Genomic DNA, 22,887 nt, shown 5'->3' on the forward strand with positions numbered 1-22,887 from the left:
CTCCAGCCTGGGTGACAGGTGAGACTCTGTTTCAAAAAAAAAATAGAGGAATTGCAAAACCATCAGGCATGCCAAGTTCAAAAAGCCAGACTCAAAAGGTCACATGTTCTATGATTCCTTCATTATGAAATATCCAAAATAGGTAAATCCACAGACACAGAGAGCAGATTAGTGGTTGCCGGGAACTCAGGGAGAGGGGTGTGGGGAGTGAGAGGTTAATAATCTGAGTTTCCTTTTCGTTATGATAAAAATGTTTTGGAAGGGTTAATTTTATGTTATATGAATTTTACTTCAATAAAATCTAAGGCCAGGCACAGTGGCTCATGCCTGTAATTCCAGCACTTTGGGAGACCAAGGCAGGAGGATCTCTTGAGCTTGGAAGTTCAAGACCACCATGGGAAACATAGCGAGATCTCATTTCTACTAAAACTAAAAAAAAAAAAATTAGCCAGAAGTGGTGGTGCACACCTGTAGTCCCAGCTACATGGGAGACTGAGGTGGGAGGATCGCTTCAGCCCAGGAGATGAAAGCTACAGTGAGCTATGATCATGCCACTGCTGGAGCCAGGGAGACAGAGCCAGATCCTGTCTCAAAATAAATAAATAAATACATACATACGTACATACATAATCTTCTGGAAAAAAAAAAACACTTTTTTTTTGGAGTGCAGTGGTGTGATCAGAGCTCACTGTAGCCTCGAACTCCTGGGCTCAAGTGATCTTCCCACCTCAGACTCCTAAGTAGCTGGGACTACAGACACGTGGTTTTGTTGTAGAGATGGGGTTTTGCCATGTTACCAAGGTTGGTCTTGAACTCCTAGGCTCAACCCATCCGCCCGCCTTGGCCTCCCAAAGTGCCGGGATTAGAAGCGTGCACCACCATACCTGGCTGAATGTTTTATTCTATAGCATCCTATTCTATATCATAGTTGAAATATTTTGTGCTACCTCTTTGAAGATGTGAGTTTTCTCCCTATAACATCTATTTTTTTTCTGGTTGCTTTCTCCTATAATTGGATTTTCACAAATAATCTGATAATACTGGGTTGCTTGTTAACACTCGAGAGGGAGAGAAATAAGCTAAGGGAAGCACTGGTGACATTGGGTGCTTTCAACTGTGGGCTCCTCTCCTGGGAATCTGGTGGGCTTTGTGTGAGAGAATACCCAATATTCAGAGTGTTTTAAGGATTTTCTTTTTGGGCTGGTCTAATTTTCTATAAAAGACTCTAAAACTCTTTTGCTTTGAGGATGAGGCCACTGTAGCTGCCAACATTCTGGGAGCTGAGTAGCAGAAGAGAACACAGATTTATTTTCTACTTTAAATGAAAGTTGCCACAAAATTAATTAAAAGGCAAAAATGCTAAAAGTTAATCTTTTATATTGACTGTATAGCTCCAAATATTGTCAGCATACATGTAAATTTTAAGAGGTTCCATTTTATAAAAGCTTATATGGCAATACCCGAGATATGACTTGAACAAGCATTTAATATACACTCACTGACAAGATTAAGTACATTCATAGAGAAATACAAAGAAAACTAGATCAGCAATAATATTTTACAGGACTATGAACCACTCCCCAGGAGAAGAAAGATGTTTGAAATAAGAAAGAGTAAGTAACCTTTACATCAAGGAAAATCTAATTTGTATATTTAGAAACCATGATAAAATTAACAGGGAAAAGTTTACTTAAAATTATAGCCCCTTTCTTGATCTCCAATAGGATAGTGCAATTCCTTAGAATAACCAAGGAAACATCCCTGATATTCTTTCCATCCACAGTTAAGAGTAAAAACTGTCCAAATAACAATGTCACCTTTCATACTTAACATATGGCATATAACCATGGTCATTGAAAACTCTTAATGAAAATTCCTGCTGAAAGGACGGTGACAGCAAGAGCTAAAGCCATTCCACAATAGAATATCAGCTGCCTCACTGTCAGGATCTCTCCAGCGGTGGACATTGCATACTGGGTGTTTTCTTCTGGTCTCATCAGTAGAAGGGTCTGGCTCTCTGGTCTGATGATATCAGGCAAAATGATTCCATCAGTTACTTCTCTTCCCAGGATAGGTAGATCTGTTTGCAGAGAATAGTGGGGTATTCAGTTATGTCCGGGTCAAGTAAAGGCATATTATGAAGTTTACATAAGAATATGTTGTAAATAATAACCCTCAGTTATCAGTTAGTGTATGTGAAATTACATTTAAAAATATTTCATAGGAGAACCCACAGGTGATCTCACCAATTACTACGGCTGAGACAAGTTTTATTGAGCAAGAGAGCAGGATCTTGCAAACTGAGCAACTCTGGCTGCACTGTGTCAGTTTTCGTACATCAGAGATTGAATATACTAGAGAATGGCCTCTGTTACCTGAGGAGGTAGGCATGGTTTCTTTATTCCCTTTTAGTCCAGCTTGAACCTGTGCCTAGAAACAAGTGTCACATGAGTAAATGCAGAGTAAGTTTAATCACACTAGTAGTTGTTTGCTAAAACTTTGACTTAAAGCCATTGTGGGCTGGGCGCAATGGCTCACACCTGTAATCCCAGCACTTTGGAAGGTTGAGGTGGGTGGATCACCTGAGGCCAGGAGTTTTAAGACCAGCCTGGCCAACATGGCAAAACCCCATCTCTACTAAAATGCAAAAAATTAGCCAGGTGTGGTGGTGGACTAATCCCAGCTACTCAGGAGACTATGGCAGGAGAATAATTTGAACCCAGGAAGTGGGGGTCGCAGTGAGCCAAGATTGCACCATTGCACTGCAGTCTGAGTGACAGAGTGCGACTCTGTCTCGAAAAATAAATAAAGCTACTATGAAACCTACTGGGCCGGGCGCGGTGGCTCACGCTTGTAATCCCAGCACTTTGGGAGGCCGAGGCGGGCGGATCACGAGGTCAGGAGATCGAGACCACAGTGAAACCCTGTCTCTACTAAAAATATAAAAAAAATCAGCCGGGCGTGGTGGCGGGCGCCTGTAGTCCCAGCTACTCGGAGAGGCTGAGGCAGGAGAATGGCGTGAACCCGGGAGGCGGAGCTTGCAGTGAGCCGAGATCAGGCCACTGCACTCCAGCCTGGGCGGCAGAGCAAGACTCCGCCTCAAAAAAAAAAAAAAAAAAAAAAAAAGAAACCTACTGCTAATGGGTTACAGTATCTAGCACAGTCTGTCTTGGTCCTGGATGTGCCATAAAGCAAGAGAACAACGCCAGAAAAACACAGGCTCAGTTCACAACAATAATATAAAAAGCTGCTGTTGCTAAAGCGGCAAGTTTAACATATCATTTGCACTTGTGCCCTTTAGTGTTCCAAAACACAGATAGAAGGAAGAAAGTCTAAAGGTCAATGGTATTGTGATCTAATGGGTAGTTTATGGCCCATCTTAATCTCCTATGAAGTTTAGTCCCTGAATAAATCAAACAGAAGATAGGAAAGATAGAATGCATCATAGTTAGGCAAATCTAAAACGTAAAGGTGGTCAAAGCTTAGACAGTGATGGTTGATATGCCTAAACTCATCTTGTTTCCTTATTAATAATCCCTAAGCCAACCACCCATCTCTTTTTTAAAAAAAGTATTATTATTATTATTTTTAGTAGAGATGGCTTCTTGCTATGTTGCCCAGGCTAGTCTTGAACTTCTGGCCTCAAGTGATCCTCCTGCCTCAGCCTCCTAAAGTACTGGGATTACAGGTGTGAGCCACTGTGCCTGACCATCCATCTCATCTCAAGCCTGAAACAGTAAAAACAGCTTGGCCAGGCATGGTGGCTCACACCTGTAATCCCAGCACTTTGGGAGGCTGAGGTGGGTGGATCACAAGGTCAGGAATTCGAGACCAGCCTGGCCAACAAAGTGAACCCCCCCTGCCTGCCACAACCCACCACCGTCTCTACTAAAAATACAAAAAATTAGCCAGGCGTGATGGCACGCACCTGTAATCCCAGCTATTTGGGAGTCTGAGAGAGGAGAATCGCTTGAACCCAGGAAGCAGAGGTTGCAGTGAGCTGAGATCACGCAATTGCACTCCAGCCTGGGCAACAGAGCGAGATTCCGTCTCGAGAAAAAAACAAACAAAAAAACAGCTCCCAGTTCAGCACATAGATGCTCACATCAGTGAAGATGCAGACTCTCTCCATATGTTGTTGTTCTGCCCCCAAAGTACTTCCCACAGATCACAGATACTTAACATACTGCTTTTATGAAACTACGGACAAAATAGAAAGAGGCATAAAGAACAGCTAACAAATCAGTATAAATAGGAAACAAACTACTATTTTCCTACAACTAGTACACCCAAACAGCAAAATATATGTATCTTTAAATTAAGAGACAGGGTCTTCCTCTGTTGCCCAGGCTGGTCTCACACTCACTTGGGCTCAAGTGATCCTCCTGCCTCGGCCTCCCGAAGTGCTGTGATAATAGGTGTGAGCCACCATGCCTGGCCCTAATTCCTTTTCTTTTTTAGGTTGAGTCCCTGGTTAGTAGATATTAAATCAGCTCTATATAAAGAGGAGAATGTGCTGAAATATGTTTTCTTTTGCCTCCCCTCCCCACAATGTTAGATATATTTCATGATTCACAGTGAATCATTCTGCCAATAGCATTTTTACCATTTTGACCCTAAGAGGTTCCTTACCATGCCATGGGATTAAGTAGAGCCATTTTTCTAAAATAATACACTGACTGTTACCTGCTCCACAACTTTATTCCAGTTTATCCTCAAGATGTACACCAGATAGAAAAGGGCTTGAAAGAAGACACAAACTATCAATCCAGACCAGAGACCTATGGGTGTGAAACAAAATCAGAGTTTAGATTTTTTTTAATTCTGTTCCTATGAGCATTAAAATTCTTCCCTAACTACTGTATCCATAGAGTGAAATTTCAGTTAATTTCCCTAAAATTTTAGATAAAATTTTAGATAATTATGGACAAAGATTAGACTCAGGTTTACCACTGAGCTATTCATGGCAATCATTCAATCAATGAATGACACAAAACCTCCAAAACTGTTTGCTGTTAACAAATACTTGCTGCCTTCAGTTTTATGCCAGGTATTGTTTTAAGGGCTAGAAATACAGAACTGAATAGGCAGATGAGCTAGGTGTCCTTGGGAGTTTATATTCTACTGTGCAGGACAAATAATAAACAAGGAAGCAATCATGCAGTCATTTTAGGAGTGAGAGGTGCCAGGACAGACACCGGGCAGAGCCATGTCATAGCACCAAAGACTTGCATATGAGAATGTGAATGAGACAGCCAGGCCCCTCTAAGGTGGGACCTGGCAGCGAGAAGACGCCATGAGAAGTCTAGGACGGGCACTGCAGGCAGAGGGAAGAGAAGAATCCCAGCCAGAGGAGTCCCAGGAGCTGAGGGGCCAGTCAGAAAGGAGCACAGTGGCAGGAGAGCATCCAGGAGATGGAGTCAGAGAAGCAGGCTGAAAGGATGTGCGTGCCATGGCAGGACCAGGGTTTATCCTAAGGCTGACGGGGACCTGCCACAGAGCTCAAGCCTGGGGTGTGCATCCACAGATGTGAGACCTGATGCTTTCAAAAGCTTGCCTTGAAAACAATCCCTCCAACCATGGGATGGAAAAAAGTATTGGGAATCCAAGAGTGCTTGGTAGAGAAGAGACAGTAATAAATATGGCTTGTTCTGTCCCCAAATAAATAATGACAAATTCCAGCTTGAAATAAAATATCCTATGGGTCCCAGCCTGTACCAGTCATTTAAATGAGAGATGACACAGAAGACACTTACTCATTAATCCACCAGATGACATTTCCAAAAAGAAGATAAGAAACAGCCCCTGTGTTTGTGTTGACACAAAGTTCTTGTCACAGCTGCCAGACTAATACTTCACAAAGAAATGGCGACAGAATCAGAGTTTTTTACCTAGTAAAAATAATGTGTTGGTTGGATAGAGAACAAAAGGAGTTATCTGAATACATATTACAGGACTCATTCCATTTTCTAGTTAGACTTTTTAAAAACAAAATAAAATTCACTGTTGCTAAATCTATAGAAAATGAAGATGTGGACATATATGCAAAACACATATATAACAACTTATCCCAAAAGCACATAAGTTAATTTGCACAATTCTTTACATTTAGAACCTCAATAAAGTGGATAATTTCCTTAAAAAATATAACTTACCTATGTTGACACAATAAAAGAAAGTCTTAACAGACTGAGAAGAAATTGAGAAAGCTGTACAAAGAATAAACTACTTCAAAATGCCAGGTCATGGCAGTTTCATGGAAGAATTACACCAAACCTTTATAAAACAGAGAATTCTTATACTACTTAAATTGTCCTGAGGCATACAAAAAGGTAAAATTTTTAATTATCTTTATGAAGTGAGTATAATATTAATATCATTAATATCAAAACCTAACAAAGATACACAAAAAATACAATTACAGACCAATCTTATTTATAAATTTTAGTGCAAAATTTTTAAATAAAATGTTTAAAAAGCGTAGCAGTTCAATAAAAGAACAAGATATCATAATCAGGATAGTTCAATATGAGGACACCAATTAATATTATTTATCTTCATGATAGACCTAAGGAGAAAAATTATAGAATCCTTTCTAATAGCACTAAAAAGGCATCTGGCGAAATGCCCAACTATTTTTGTTTCAATAAAATAGACTTCGTGGACATTTTCTGAACATGATTTCAAAAAACACAAGCACATACATACGTAGGTGTGTGTGTGTGTGTGTGTGCATTTTTTTGTTGTTGTTTTTTGTTTTTTTTTTGAGACAGAGTCTCATACTGTCGCCCAGGCTGGAGTGCAGTGGCGCGATCTCGGCTCAGTGCAACCTCTGCCTCCCAGGTTCAAGCAATTCTCCTGCCTCAGCCTCCCAAGTAGCTGGGATCACAGGCGCCCACCACCAGGCCCGGCTAATTTTTTGTATTTTTAGTAGAGACGGGGTTTCACTATGTTGGCCAGGCTGGTCTCAAACGCCTGACCTCATGATCCACCCACCTCGGCCTCCCAAAGTGCTGGGATTACAGGCGTGAGCCACTGCGCCTGGCCGTGTGCGTGTATTTCAAGTATTTCAACCTCAAATGCCAGGAACACTGGCAGCACTATCACTAAAGTAATGAATAAGACAAGAATTTCCACTGTTACCACAACTTATTGTACTACTAGAGGCATTATGCCGGAAAAAAGAGAAGAGCAGGGCCCTGTTCTTCTCTTTTGTAGTGCTTAACCAACAGGGATTGACAATTGTATAAATAATTATCGAATCTGGCCCTCATTCAGAGGGCAGGGCCATGTTTATTTTCTTTGCCACTGCATTTCCAGTGTATTTGTATGGAGGAGGCACCGAATAAATATTGGGGGAGAAAATAATTTTTCCTATTACATAAGGGCAACTTTCTAGTTGATTGCTTTTTTTTAAGAGTTATTTTGTTTTCTTGTTTCCAGTGGGGCTGGAGCCAATTGTTTTATATCTCAAGCAGTTTATCTTAATATGACAAGTGAGATTTGAGACAAGTCACAGGACTCAAACACATACCTATTATCGGCCGGGAGCCGCAGCTCGGGCACAGCCAGCGGCTGCGCCCTGCCACCACCATGAGGGCCAAGGGCCTCGGTGGCCTGGAGCGCTTCTGCAGCCCCGGCAAGGGCCAGGGACTGTGGGCTCTGCAGCCCTTCCAGGTGGGGGACTTGCTGTTCTCCTGCCCGCCCTGTGCCTACGTGCTCATGGTCAACGAGCGGGGCAACCACTGCGAGTACTGCTTCGCCAGGTAAGAAGGATTGTCCAAATGTGGAAGATGCAAGCAGGCATTTTACTGCAATGTGGAGTGTCAGAAAGAAGATTGGCCCATGCACAAGCTGGAATGTTCTCCCATGGTTGTTTTTGGGGAAAACTGGAATCCCTCAGAGACTGTAAGACTAACAGCAAGGATTCTGGCCAAACAGAAAATCCACCCAGAGAGAACACCTTCAGAAAAATTGTTAGCTGTGAAGGAGTTTGAATCACATCTGAATAAGTTAGACAACGAGAGGAAGGATTTGATTCAGAGTGACATAGCTGCTCTCCATCACTTTTACTCCAAGCATCTCAAATTCCCTGACAATGATAGCCTCGTAGTACTCTTTGCACAGGTTAACTGTAATGGCTTCACAATTGAAGATGAAGAACTTTCTCATTTGGGATCAGCGATATTTCCTGATGTCACATTGATGAATCATAGCTGTTGCCCCAATGTCATTGTGACCTACAAAGGGACCCTGGCAGAAGTCAGAGCTGTACAGGAAATCAAGCCGGGAGAGGAGGTTTTTACCAGCTATATTGATCTCCTGTACCCAACGGAAGATAGAAATGACCGGTTAAGAGATTCTTATTTCTTTACCTGTGAGTGCCAGGAGTGCACCACCAAGGACAAGGATAAGGCCAAGGTGGAAATCCAGAAGCTCAGCGATCCCCCAAAGGCAGAAGCCATCCGAGACATGGTCAGGTATGCATGCAACATCATTGAAGAGTTCCGGAGGGCCAAGCACTATAAATCCCCTAGTGAGCTGCTGGAGATCTGTGAGCTCAGCCAGGAGAAGATGAGCTCCGTGTTTGAGGACAGTAACGTGTACATGTTGCACATGATGTACCCGGCCATGGGTGTCTGCTTGTACATGCAGGACTGGGAAGGAGCCCTGCAATATGTACAGAAAATCATTAAGCCCTACAGTAAGCACTATCCTTTGTACTCCCTCAACGTGGCCTCCATGTGGTTGAAGCTAGGGAGACTCTACATGGGCCTGGAACACAAAGCTGCAGGGGAGAAAGCCCTGAAGAAAGCCATTGCAATCATGGAAGTAGCTCACGGCAAAGATCATCCATATATTTCTGAGATCAAACAGGAAATTGAAAGCCACTGAAACTATGCAGCATTTCAGTTTTCATTTAAACACTTAGTTCAGAAACCTTAAAGGATTTGAATATTACAAATTGCACACGTCACTCTAGCATCTCTGTAAAATAATTGGAATGAAAATACTTCTTGAACTTAAACATTGCACATGCCATATTTTGAGGTTAGTCTGAATCTTGAACTTTAATACCAAATTAATTTTGAATGCTTTTGTTTCCTAAGAGAGAATGGCATGGTTTCATATGTTATACTTTGGACAGACAGAGTTTTAAAAATGGAATTATTTTTTCTTTCATGCCTCTTGTAATGTTCTGAACAAACTTGAATGATGAAAGAAAATAAAAGAGATATCAGTAAAAAAAAAAAAAAAACCATATTTATTATCCTGAGTTTAGTGGCAAACATCAGAGATATTCCAATGGGAAAACCAAAGACATAGTACCCAATGGCATTCAAGATAGCGCCAATCTTTTTTTTTCCTGTGCCTCTCGGGACTCCACCACAGGCACCCTACAGAGAGGAAAACCAAACCCAACATTGCTGTCAAGTCTGTCATCATCACAAGGCTCAGAATACTACATTCATATTCCACAAATATGGATGCAGTCAAATGGCCCTAACTCAAAACAGGCACAGCACATTATGTAAGAGAAAAAGGAAATCTTGTTTCTAAAGTTAGATTGACAACAACAGCAATAAAAAACCACAGCTCCTTTCATCAGAAACTTATCAGGTAACATGACTTAAATCTCTAACTCTTTATCTTGACTATTTAAAAACATTTTGTAAGTTAAAAACAAGATGTAGAGGTTTCATCAATGGCATCTCTTCAGAAGTTAGCCTAATATCATGGCTGAGAAACATTAACGCCATTGCAGGCTTCTCATCCACACTTCTTACCACAGTTTCAATGGGTGCCACATCTTCAGGATGACATGGACAAAGTGCAAGAAATTCCATGGAAAAAAAGCAAGATGACTAATGCCTAGAAATCATGTCATGAGGAAAAAACTCAAACTGGGAAGAAGCCAGATGGGCTGATTCTGGGGTAGAGCAGGTCTTCAAACCCTTGTACACCCACAGATCAGCCTAGACAGGGACTTTCTAGTGCTCAGAGTCAACTCAAAGGTGGCATGGCCTGCAGTGGAGGGTTCAAGCAAAGGTCACCTCACCACTTGGATACAACACCTGGCATTCAGGCACCAGAAGAAGATAGAGGAGGGGAGAACTCACTTGGCTCACAAGCCTCTTCTCTACCTTGAGAGGCTACACTCTTTAATAAACCATCTTCCCCCAAGTGACTCACACTGTCTAAAGCAAGAGCTTTCTCTTTTTAAAAATAAAATCACCGACATTTAATTTCTAATTAAAAAGCTAGAAACACAAAACAAATTTTGCTATCTTTATTAAAGTAAAATCACTCCAAATACTCACTGCAAGTAATAGATGAAAAGGAGCAAAAACAGGCATCACTTGGCTCACAAGGGAAGTTATATCTCTGTTAGAGGAAAAGAAAGTAGCTAGTGATCTAAAAATCACATTAAAGTGGGGTATTAATTAACTACTGATCTGACAAACCTGACAAATTTATCAGTAAATTCAGTCAAAACAGTACATTTCTTTTTTTATAAAGTCAGTACATAATAAAACCTCACTGATTTAAAATTTATTATTATATAAAATTTAGGTTAAAATGGACAAAGCTGCCACTATAGAAGATAATTCTGAAAACTCTTTATCTGGATATATAAATATGGGAATTGGGAAGAACCAATACAGGTTTCAGCCTGGGTGTGGGAATTGTCCTCAAAAATGGAGTTGAAAGCCAGTATTCACATAGGAAGCATTTGCTTCCTCAGGGAGCCCCTGAACTCTGTTCAGTTATGGTGGAAGATCTGCCTGGGGAGCTCTGCAGAAAGATGCTGGAGCTCTGGAGAGGGACACAGCAGAGTAACTAGATACCCGTGAGATGGATCCAGAGTGGGTAAACACATGAAACAGGTCCAGTGCCCTCTCCCACTTACCCTACGGGGACGCCCGCTGGTCAACAGGTGCCACCAATTTAGACAGAGCCTACAGGACATCCTCTGACTCAGAGGAGTGACCTCTTTGGAACAGCCCATCAATCAATGAGTGAATAAAGAAAATATGGTATATATACACCATAGAATATAAGCCATACAAAAGAAATAATGAAATAATGTCTTTTGCAGCAACTTGGATGGAGCTGGAGGCCATTATTCTAAGTGATGTAACTCAGGAATGGAAAACCAAATACTGTATGTTCTTACTCTTAAGTGGGAGCTAAGCTATGTGAGTATGCAAAGGCATACAGAATGGTATAATGGGCACTGGAGACTCAAAAGCTGCAGGTGGGATAAGGATAAAATAACTACATATTGGGTACAATGTACACTACTCAGGTGATGGGTACACTAAAATCTCAGACTTCACTACTATACGGTTTATCCATGTAACCAAAAACCACTTGTACCCTGAAAGCTATTGAAATAAAAACATATTTTAAAAATAGAAAAATAAAATACATTTTCAACATTAAAAAAACAAAAACAAAAATACAAATGTTAAATCAATGTTCACCAGACATTGAGGAAAATCAACAGCACAAAAAAAGGAAAGACCAAAATAAGCCTGCTAATACCAACAGGAAACAAAGAATGCAAGGAACATGAGATAAAAAAAATTTTTTTAGTTATAATTGCTATTATCAGAGACATTTATCAGCTAACAACAGGCAATTAAGGAAGAGGAGCAACTGGGAGAAAAGTGATTGGAAATGAAAAATATGAACACTAAAATAAGACCTTTTTTTAGAAACTGGATAATGAATAGACATGGCTAAACACTACATTTCAACTTGAAAGATAAAGTTGAGAAAATATCCCAAACACAGAGATAGAAACTGGGAGAAAAGAGACATGTCAGATTAATCCATACATTCTATCCTTTATCCAAAAAGAATTCCAAAAGGAGAGAACAGGAAAAAAGGAAAAGGAGTAAATTTTTTTTTTTTAAAAAAAGAGTAAATTTCCTAGAGCTAAAGAAAAATCCAGTGCTTCAGACTGACAGTCTACAAAACAGCAAGCAGAATATAAGAAAAAAGATTCACCCACACCTAAGCACACCCAGCAGAGACAAAAATAATATCTGAAAGATTCCCAGAAAAAAAAAAATTTTCTTCTACAAAAGAACGAGAGCCAAATCAGCATAAGAAGCCTCTATCCAGGTGACATCATGAACAACAGTGGTGTAGGAAGCTCAAGAATCAATCCCTTGTGAGACTGATGGAGAGAGGTATCACAGTCAATGATTTCAGCACTCTGGAGGCTAGTGAGAAACTCGCAGTGAGCCACAAGGGGAAGGCCTGAAGAAGGGCCTGGTGATCATGGGTGAATTGCATTTCACATAGTGGCTACCTTTTCCCATCTTCCAGTTCTGCAGCAGGCAGCAGCAGGGATGACTGCCTGCATTCCTAGTGTGGCTTACTAGTGCCAAACTGGGCAATAAAAACCTTATCCTCTAAAAATTAAAGTTTTGTGTTTCGATCTATCTGGTGGTTCCACTGAGGAGCTGGCCTAGAGGCCCTTTGGGATGAAGTGGCTTCACAGGCAGTGCCTGTCAAATAATTTTACAAGAAAAAAGCCAGCTTAACTTTTCTTGTTAGATAAAGGCATTTAAGGAAATCCCTGCCAGATCATTCTGTCTTTGTAAAAACCACTTTGGAAAAGTTACTAAACAAATAGACAAATAACCCCAACAAACAAGAACTCCTTCCTTCCTTCCTTCCTTCCTTCCTTCCTTCCTCCTCCCTCCCTCCTCCTTCCTTCCTTCCTTCCTTCCTTTTCTTTCCCTCTGTGGCCCAGGCTGCAATCTACTCAGCTCGCTGCTGCCCGCGCCGCGGACTGCCTGGGACTGCCGCCGCACGCCACCGCTGCCTGCTTTTTCTCGTTTGGCTGCAGGCGCGAGGTCGCCATGTTGGCCACGCTGCTCGCCAGCTCCTGACGCCCACTGCTGTGCCCGCCTCAGCCTCCCGAGCCCCTGCCCGGCCAACGCCCCGTCTGGGACGTGGGGAGCGCCTCTGCCCGGCCGCCCGGCCGGGAAGAAGTGAGGAGCGCCTCTGCCCGGCCGCCCCATCCGGGAAGAAGTGAGGAGCGCCTCTGCCCGGCCGCCCCGTCCGGGAAGAAGTGAGGAGCGCCTCTGCCCGGCCGCCCCGTCTGGGAAGTGAGGAGCACCTCCGCCCGGCCGCCCCGTCCAGGAAGAAGTGAGGAGCGCCTCCGCCCGGCCGCCCCGTCCGGGAAGAAGTGAGGAGCGCCTCTGCCCGGCCGCCCCGTCCGGGAAGAAGTGAGGAGCGCCTCTGCCCAGCTGCCCCGTCTGGGAGGTGAGGAGAACCTCTGCCCGGCCGCCCCGTCTGGGAAGTGAGGAGAACCTCTGCCCGGCCACCCATCGTCTGGGAGGTGAGGAGCGCCTCTGCCCGGCCGCCCCGTCTGGGAAGTGAGGAGCACCTCTGCCCGGCCGCCCCGTCTGGGAAGTGAGGAGCGCCTCTGCCCGGCCGTCCCGTCTGGGAAGTGAGAAGCGCCTCTGCCCGGCCACCCACCGTCTGGGAAGTGAGGAGCGCCTCTGCCCGGCCACCCACCGTCTGGGAAGTGAGGAGCGCCTCTGCCCGGCCACCCACCGTCTGGGAAGTGAGGAGCGCCTCTGCCCGGCCACCCACCGTCTGGGAAGTGAGGAGCGCCTCTGCCCGGCCACCCACCGTCTGGGAAGTGAGGAGCGCCTCTGCCCGGCCACCCCGTCTGGGAAGTGAGGAGCGCCTCTGCCCGGCCGCCCCGTCTGGGAAGTGAGGAGAGCCTCTGCCCGGCCACCCATCGTCTGGGAAGTGAGGAGAGCCTCTGCCCGGCCACCCATCGTCTGGGAAGTGAGGAGCGCCTCTGCCCGGCCGCCCCGTCTGGGAAGTGAGGAGCGCCTCTGCCCGGCCACCCACCGTCTGGGAAGTGAGGAGCGCCTCTGCCCGGCCACCCCGTCTGGGAAGTGAGGAGCGCCTCTGCCCGGCCACCTCATCTGTGAATGAGGAGCGCCTCTGCCCGGCCCTATCGTCTGGGAGGTGAGGAGGCCTCTGCCCGGCCGCCTCCGGGAAGAGTGAGGAGCGCCTCTGCCCGGCCGCCCGTCCGGGAGAAGTGAGGAGCGCCTCTGCCCGGCCGCCCCGTCCGGGAAGAAGTGAGGAGCGCCTCTGCCCGGCCGCCCCGTCCGGGAAGAAGTGAGGAGCGCCTCTGCCCGGCCGCCCGTCGGGAAGTGAGGGCGCCGGGCCGGGGGGGGGGGCGCCCGGCCGCCCCGTCTGGGAAGTGAGGAGCGCCTCTGCCCGGCCGCCCCATCCGGGAAGTGAGGAGCGCCTCTGCCCGGCCGCCCCGTCTGGGAAGTGAGGAGCGCCTCTGCCCTGCCACCCACCGTCTGGGAAGTGAGGAGCGCCTCTGCCCGGCCACCCCGTCTGGGAAGTGAGGAGCGCCTCTGCCCGGCCACCCATCGTCTGGGAAGTGAGGAGCACCTCTGCCCGGCCACCCATCGTCTGGGAAGTGAGGAGCACCTCTGCCCGGCCACCCACCGTCTGGGAAGTGAGGAGCGCCTCTGCCCGGCCGCCCCGTCAGGGAAGTGAGGAGCGCCTCTGCCCGGCCACCCACCGTCTGGGAAGTGAGGAGCGCCTCTGCCCAGCCGCCCCGTCCGGGAAGAAGTGAGGAGTGCCTCTGCCCGGCCGCCCCATCCGGGAAGAAGTGAGGAGCGCCTCTGCCCGGCCGCCCCGTCTGGGAAGTGAGGAGCGCCTCTGCCCTGCCACCCACCGTCTGGGAAGTGAGGAGCGCCTCTGCCGGCCACCCCGTCTGGGAAGTGAGGAGCGCCTCTGCCTGGCCGCCCTGTCTGGGAAGTGAGGAGCGCCTCTGCCCGGCCGCCCCGTCTAGGAAGTGAGGAGAGCCTCTGCCCGGCCACCCATCATCTGGGAAGTGAGGAGCGCCTCTGCCCGGCCACCCATCGTCTGGGAAGTGAGGAGCGCCTCTGCCCGGCCACCCCGTCTGGGAAGTGAGGAGCGCCTCTGCCCGGCCACCCATTGTCTGGGAAGTGAGGGCGCCTCTGCCCGGCCACCTATTGTCTGGGAAGAAGTGAGGAGCGTCTCTGCCTGGCCGCCCCGTCTGGGAAGTGAGGAGCGCCTCTGCCCAGCCGCCCCGTGTCTGGGAAGAAGTGAGGAGCCCTCTGCCCGGCCGCTCCGTCTGGGAGGTCTAAAATGGAGGCCAGAAGCAATGTGGGGGCTGGACGTGGTGGCTCACGCCTGTGGTCCCGGCACTCTGGGGGGCGAGGCGGGTTGATCACTTCGGGCTAGGAGTTCGAGACCAGTCTGGCCAACTTGGCGAAACATGAAAAATACAACAGACAAACCAACCAACCAACTCAGTGACAACAAAACAGGTCTACCCTGGAGTCATACTCTAATTTTTTCTATTTTCCTCCCTTTCTGATCCTTTATCCCACTTTCTTTTTCTTCCTCTTCCTTCTCCCTCTTCTTTGTCAAATAGAGGATTGAGTTATTATCACTGATCCACATAAAGTCCCTCTCTACCTTATTTTAACTCCCACCCCCCATTTCTATTCCCCGACTTCCCATGTGTAACCTTCCTAATATGTTTGATACGCATCTTTTTGTTTGTATGTATTTTTAGAAAATGTTTATTGTTTTTGTGTGCAAAAATATTAATAAAAAAAAGAAAAAAATAAGAATACAAGGGTTACTGGGGAAATAAATAAATTGAAGAGAAAAAAAAAAAAAAAAAAAAACAAGAACAACAATACCTGGAGAGAGATGAAAATCTGATTTCCAGTGTTTTCATATAATAATACTCACAATGTTCAGTTCTCAACACAAAATTACAGAGAATACAGAGACAGGAAAGTATGGCCCATTCACAAGAAACAGAAATTGGCAAAAATTGTCAGAATCATTTTTCCATGGCTCACTATGGTCACTCACACCTGTAATCCCAGTGCTTTGGGAGGCCAAGGCAGGAGGGTCAGTTGAGCCTGGGAATTTGAAACCAGATTGGGCAACATAGTGAGACACTATCTCTAGAAAAAAAATTTTTTTTTAATAACTAGCTGCACACAGGGGCAAGCACCTGTAGTTCCAGCTACTTGGGAGGCTGAAGCAGGAGGATCACTTGAGCCCAGGAGCTTGAGGCTGCAGTGAGCTGTGACTGCACCACTGCACTCCAACCTCGGTGACTGAGCGAGACCCTGTCTCTTAAAAATATTTTTTTAATTAAAAAAAATACAATTTTTTTCCAGATTTTCAGAAATTCAACAAAGGGAATTGGGAGCATTTATTTAAGAAAGGTGGCTGAATCTTGGTAAGAACAGTAAGCATTGTGGTATTTTAACTTACCCTAATATCATCCTGTTGCTCCTAGTTCAGCAGTAACCTTGAAAAATAACAGTTCCAGGACTTGAGGAAGAATGGGTTGAACTCTTTGAAAGCCCTATTCCCAAGGAACAGTTACTATTTCACAGACAGATCATCTGTCTGGTGGTTCCCTAGAAGACCCCACTTGAAAGGCTAACTTTATTTCACCTGATTCAAACCTGCCCAGTTCTAAAGTTGATGTTGAAGGATGTTTATTGAAAATGTATACGGGCAAATGTTTTAGCTGCTGCTGCCTGATACAAGGGATACACAATAGACTCACCAAAAAGCTTAGTAGGAATGGCTGGGGAATGAAATGTCTGAAGGGCTTTGCAAAGTTCTGACATATTCTGGGGAATCTAGAAGGCCATATGCATGCTTAAGACTGTGCCCCTGCTCAAGGAAGACCCATTAAGGCCTAAGCACTCACCTCTGGCCGAACTTGAGACTGCACAAACAGGAAGTGAAGGTTAAAACCAAGCTGTGGCCGGGCATGGTGGCTGATGCCTGTAATCCCAGCACTTTGGGAGGCCGAGGTGGGCAGATCACCTGAGGTCAGGAGTTCGAGACCAGCCTGGCCAACATGGTGAAACTCCATCTCTACTAAGAATATAAAAATTAGCTGGGCAGGGTGGCACATGCCTATAGTCCCAGCTACTTGAGAGGCTGAGGCAGGAGAGTTGCTTAAACCTGGGAGGTGGAGGTTACAGTGAGCTGAGATAGTGCCACTGCACTTCCAGCCTGGGAGACAGAGAAAGACTCCATCTCAAAACAAAAACAAAAAACAAAGTTGTAAACTGCCTCAATGAGTGTTGAAGGTGTTCCTCAAAATGCACAGAGAGTCCCTTGGCAAAGAATGGGAGATATTTGGGATTCTAAGCATTTGAGGAAATATTTCTCCAATAATTAGCTGACATTAAGCTAATAGAACAGGGACTTTAGTGGCTACATTTGGCAAATAATATAGACTTTACAGAATTAGTCCATAAAAATCACTAAGCAAACAAGCAGCAACAGCAAAAGCCCCTAAAGAAGAAGATAATCTGACTTCTAGAACAGTGGCACTGTAATATTTAAAATGTCCAGTTTTCAACAAAAAACTATGAGTCATGCAAAGAAAATAAAAGGTACAGCCCATACATGGGGTAAAGAGCAATCAATAAGAATTCTCTCTGAAGAAGCCCAAACATTGGACTTACCAAAAAAGACTTTTTTTTTTTTTAGAGTGACAGGGTCTCGCTCTGTCACTCAGGCTGGAATACAGTGGCACTATCCTGGCTCACTGCAGCCTTGAACTCCTGGACTCAGGAAATCCTCCTGCCTCAGCCTCTGGAGTAGCTAGGACTACAGGTACATGCCACCATGCCTGGCTAATTTTTAGTTTTATTTTTAATTTAATTTAAAATTTTTATAGAGATAGAGTCTTGCTGCGTTGCTCAGGCTGGTCTCAAACTCCTGGCCTTAAGTGATTTCACCTTGGCCTCCCAAAGTGCTGGAACTACAGGCACGAGCCCCTGCACCCAGTCAAAAAAAAAAAAATACTTTAATTCAGCTATTTTAAATATGTTGAAAGAGATAAAACTACGTCTAATGAAGTATGAGAATATTGTCTCACCAAATAGATGCTATCAATACAGATATAGAAATTATTTTTCAAGAGAACCAAATAAAAACGATGGAGTTGAAAAGTACCACAACTGAAGTGAAAAATTCACTAGAGGGCTCAAGAGTAGATTTGAGCTGGCAGAAGAAAGAATCAGCAAACTTAAAGATAGGATAATTGAGATTAGTCTGAGGAACAGAAAAAAAAGGTAAGAAAAGTGAACACAGATGTAGGGACCTAGGGAAGACAATCAAGTATACCAGCATACAAATAATGGAAGTCTCAGAGGTGAAGAGAGAAAGAAAAAAACATAAAAATATTTGAAGAAAGAATAACTGAAAACTTCCCAAATTTGATGAAAGACATGAATCTACATATCCAAGAAGCCCAACAAACACCAAGTAGGATGAACTTGAGGAGGCAAGGTCATTTGCTGACAGTGATGGTGGAAGGTGGTAGGGAGGGGCCAGTGGTTTTAAAAGAGTAGAGAAGGTTTAACATGGGTTGCAGAGATGGACAGTGAGATGACTAAACAAAGGCAGGGCAGGGTGCTGAGGGTCTAATTATGGTTAATGGTCATAAGTTTCTAGTGTAACCAATATGAAGTGATTGGCTATTAGTACAGAAAATGTGCAACTGGGTTCCACCAGGATGGAGTTTTGTCATTTAGAAGGGTCAAAAGAATTCAGGTTACTGGCAAAAGAGTTAGTAAAATGATGAACCATACTGACTAAGCTACATAAGGAAGGAAGTAAAGGCAGGAATGTGGTGGATTGAGAAAGAGTTGTCAACTGACTGGAAGGCCCAAGTGGTTGAAGAAACCTCTTAAGTAGACATAGCTATAAAAGTATGCTGGAAGGATTAGGGATGTGGCCAATTAAAGGGCTGAAGGTAGAACAGTTATATGCAATGAAAAAGCCCAAAGTATGATCATGGAGTGTGTGCCTCAGGTAGGGCAGAGAAAGTTACTGGAGAGAGGACTGGGGAGTTTAGGTGAGGGGCTGGGGCATTGAATGTCTTCAACTATATGGATGCTGAGTTCACATAGGATGCTGGTAAGATTTGAGGGTAGAAAGACTGTATGAAGGTGCTAGAGTTTTACATAAAAGAGGAGGAAATGAAGATCTAAAAGTGTATATCACATGTACAGGTGCCACTAGCTGGAAAGGATAGGACATACTGTCACTGGAAAAATTAGACACCAAAAATGTCAAGATGACTAGAAAATAAGAAAAAACAATTAATGGGTCCAAATGTAGAATTCTGCACTTGGGCTCAGGAGGACAACCACACAAAGAAAGGGTGGTGATGCTGTGGCTGGTCAGTGGCACACTGGCAGGTCAGGTGGTGTAGCCACCAAAAACTTAGTGCTTCCCTAGAAGTCTAACAGGTTCTGCTCTAATGGAAATGATTCTGCTCTAAATGGTGCTGTTTGTACTATGGACACTGCCTTCAGGCTTGTGTTAATTCAAGATGAAGATGGTAGAGACTCAAAACCACATCCCATGAGAAATGACTGAAGGAATTACAAATGTTTACCATGAAGATCCTGTGGAGCATGAGCCATCATAAAAACACCCGTAGGGCAGTAACTGAAAAATGGACAGACTCTCCTACAGGATCATAAGCCCAACAGCTGGTATCAGTGGGTGAAAGTTATGGGTAGGAAAGGTAGGTTTCAGTTCAAAAGAAAAGTGTTCTGAGAATCAAAGCTGCATTGGGAGGTAGCAAGTTCCTCATCAGTGAGGTAATTAAGTATAAACTGGACAGCTTGGCCAGGATGTTCTAGAGGAATCCCAAGGTCATATCGGTGATTACATCAAATAAATACCCTTTTAGACCCCTTTAATCTGAAGATTTTATCAAACGTGGAAAGTTTTTTGCCATTATTTCTTTAAAAAAAATTGTTCTGCCCCTCTTCCCTCTCCTCCACTTTGGGAACTACAGTTATGTGCTTTTAGGCCACTCACAGCTTGCTCATTTTCATTTTTTTCAGTCTTTTTTCTCTATACATTTTATTTAGGATATTTACCATTGCTGTATCTTTAAATTCACTATTTTCTACAGTGTCTAATCTGCTGTTAATGTCAACCAATGTATTTTCATCTCAGATTTTTTGTTTCATCTCTGGCAATTCAATTTGGTTTTCTTTTTATAAATTTGATGTCTCACTTTAACATGCTCATGTTATTCTCTATTTTCTTAAAGATTAAACAAATTTATAGAAACTATTTTAATATTCCTGAGTAGTAATTCTATCTGTTCATTTCTGAGTCAGTTTCTATTGATTGATGTTTCTCTTTATTATGGATTTTAGTTTATTGTTTCTTTGTATGCCTGGTAATTATTAATTGTATGCCAGACATTGTGATTTTTACTTTGTTGGGTACTACATATTCTTGTACTATTTTAAATACTCTTGAGCTTTGATACAGTTAAGTTCTGTGATGCAGTTGCTTCCTAGAAGCAGTTTGACCTTCTTGAGGTTTGCTTTTAAGCTTCGTTAAGCAGGACCACAGCACTCTTTATTTCTAGGGCTAATATTCCTCTACTACCCAGGCAAAACCCTCCTGAGAACTCCACCAGCTGCCTCATGTATTACGAGGTTGTTTCATTCTGGCTATTGGGAACACAAACTCTTCCCAGCCCTTTATGAACTCCAGGGATTGTTTTGTCTGCTCCTTTCAGGTGTGTCCCGCTGGCTTCCAGTAGCATCCTCATATGCACATCCAGTTCGGTAGTCAGCTAGACTTGAGAGAGCCCCTCTGTGGATGGAGTCTCAGTTTGTGGCCCAGGCTGGAGTGCAGTGGTGTGATCTCAGCTCACTGCAACCTCTGCCTCCTGGGTTCAAGCGATTCTCCTGCCTCAGCCTCCCGAGTAGCTGGGATTACAGATGTGTGCCACTACACCTGGCTAATTTTGTATTTTTAGTAGAGACAGGGTTTCACCGTATTGGCCAGGCTGGTCTCAAATTCCTGACCTCAGGTGATCTGGCTGCCTTGGCCTCCCAAAGTGCTGGGATTACAGGCGTGAGCCACCGCGCCCAGCCTGGATACAAATTAAAACAAGGAATCAAAGAGCCCTGAGGCATTCAAGAAAAAAATGCACTCATACTTAACAGTATGTTTACATACCGGATCATCTTAGTAACAAGATGAGGGGCCATGCTGCTCCGTCAATAAGAAATAAAGGGTATTAGAAATGCCAGAAAAAACAAATGAGCTGCACAAGAAAAGTCATGGCCTAAATATGAAACAAAATATGACATGATTTTGACCAAATGACAAAAGCAAGAAAAAATAATGCATTTCATCTTTCACTTGTAAAAGCCTCTTTCAAGTGGTAGTGTTGGTGGATTTGCGTTTCCTTCTCGCCTGATGCAAGACCACACTTGGATCTGTAAATAATCACATTTACAAAAATCATAATATTATGGATGTTGATTTTTTTCAGACAACCCCTAACACATGAAAGACATAATAACCATGAGATAATACAATTCAAATGTTGTAAGCTTCACAAAATAAAAACAGTGATATAGCTGAGAGGTAGCTGTGATTAAGACCATGACCATGACCTCTGGAGCCAGGTCCCTGGGCTCAAATCCTAGCCAGTTACTTCCTTGAACTTGGACGAATGATACTCTCTGGGACTTAGTTTCCTCATCTGTGATGGGGGGGAAAGAACAGTAAATCCCTCACATGGCATTGCAATGAGGAGCTTGTGGGTCCCATTTGTGAAGTGTTTCGCATAGTGCCTGGCTCATTGCATGTGGGTGGCTATTAAGCAGCGTGTGGAATTCTGGAATTCTGAAGGCAAGTGGGAAGAGAGATGGAAAGAAACATAAGGACCCCATGTTCCTCATCTTACAACTTAGGGGTCAGGTCACAGGGTCTATAAAGTTGTCGGACCAAGAAATAGAAGTCTATGCTTATTATTCAAGGTTATAAACAATTTGACCACTAAGAGAACTATAAACAGAAAAACAAAAACTGCAAGGAAGAGGGAGATGGCGCGCAAAGTGAGTTGATTTCTCATCTTTCCAATAGGAAGTCAACTGTTACTGGGTAAGGGTAATAAGAAGTGTAGGGATAAAGCTCTGGTGACAGTCATCAGAGCTATAGCCAGAAATGGTTAGGAAGTGGGACAGATTGGCCGGGCACAGTGGCTCACGCCTGTAATCCCAGCACTTTGGGAGGCCGGTCACGATGTCAGGAGATCGAGACCATCCTGGCTAACATGGTGAAACCCCGTCTCTACTAAAAATACAAAAAATTAGCCAGGCGTGGTGGCTCACGCCTGTAGTCCCAGATGCTTGGGAGGCTGAGGCAGGAGAATTGCTTGAACCCGGGAGGCGGAGGTTGCAGTAAGCCGAGATCACGTCACTGCACTCCAGCCTGGGTGACTCCATCTCAAAAAAAAAAAAAAAAAAGAAGTGGGACAGCTCTGGGGAACTAGCCTAAATAGAAGTGGGCTCACTTTCAGTTGTGTTAACTTCTGAACTATGCTATGTGTTCAGAATGTGTTACGTGTTGCTTAGTATAATTTGCTTTTATAATAAAACATTTTTAAGAATACATAAAATTTTAAAATAAAATGGAAAAATTTGTCAGAGACAACTGATAGAAAACTAATAATCTTCTAGTTATAAAGAACTCATATAAATTCAAAAGAAAAATAAACCCCAAACTGATAAACAGGCAACAGACATAAACAGATAAAAGATGATTAAAAGAAAAACTAGTCAAATATAGTCAACCTCACTAATAAAAAAAATTGAAATTAAGTACCTATTTTTCATATACTGAGCTAGCAAAGATTTTTTGAAACACTTGTTTCTGATTTGGGATTCTAGTCTCAAGGATCAAATTCTGTGTAAAGATATTCAAGGAATCAATTATATGAGATAGTGAAAAACTAGACAAATGAAAAGTACAATGACA

General features: G+C 44.0%; 1 protein-coding gene and 1 pseudogene across 2 annotated transcripts in view; one reads left to right on the top strand and one right to left on the bottom strand.

Moving 5' to 3' along the window:
• Positions 1-1,813: 1,813 nt before the first annotated feature.
• Positions 1,814-22,887, bottom strand: part of LOC100586036 (multidrug and toxin extrusion protein 2-like) — a 53,411-nt gene continuing 32,337 nt past the window's right edge. Inside the window, 6 exon segments of the mRNA XM_030827066.1 lie at positions 1,814-1,864; positions 1,866-2,080; positions 2,376-2,430; positions 4,687-4,798; positions 7,535-7,811; positions 8,202-8,322. Coding sequence (XP_030682926.1) covers positions 1,814-1,864; positions 1,866-2,080; positions 2,376-2,430; positions 4,687-4,798; positions 7,535-7,811; positions 8,202-8,322 — 831 coding nt within the window.
• LOC100591623 lies at positions 7,594-9,259 on the top strand (annotated as a pseudogene). The gene has a single exon (XR_179351.3). The product of XR_179351.3 is annotated as an N-lysine methyltransferase SMYD2 pseudogene (transcript).

Source organism: Nomascus leucogenys, chromosome 14, assembly GCF_006542625.1.
Source record: "Nomascus leucogenys isolate Asia chromosome 14, Asia_NLE_v1, whole genome shotgun sequence".
Classification (NCBI taxonomy): Eukaryota; Metazoa; Chordata; class Mammalia; order Primates; family Hylobatidae; genus Nomascus; species Nomascus leucogenys.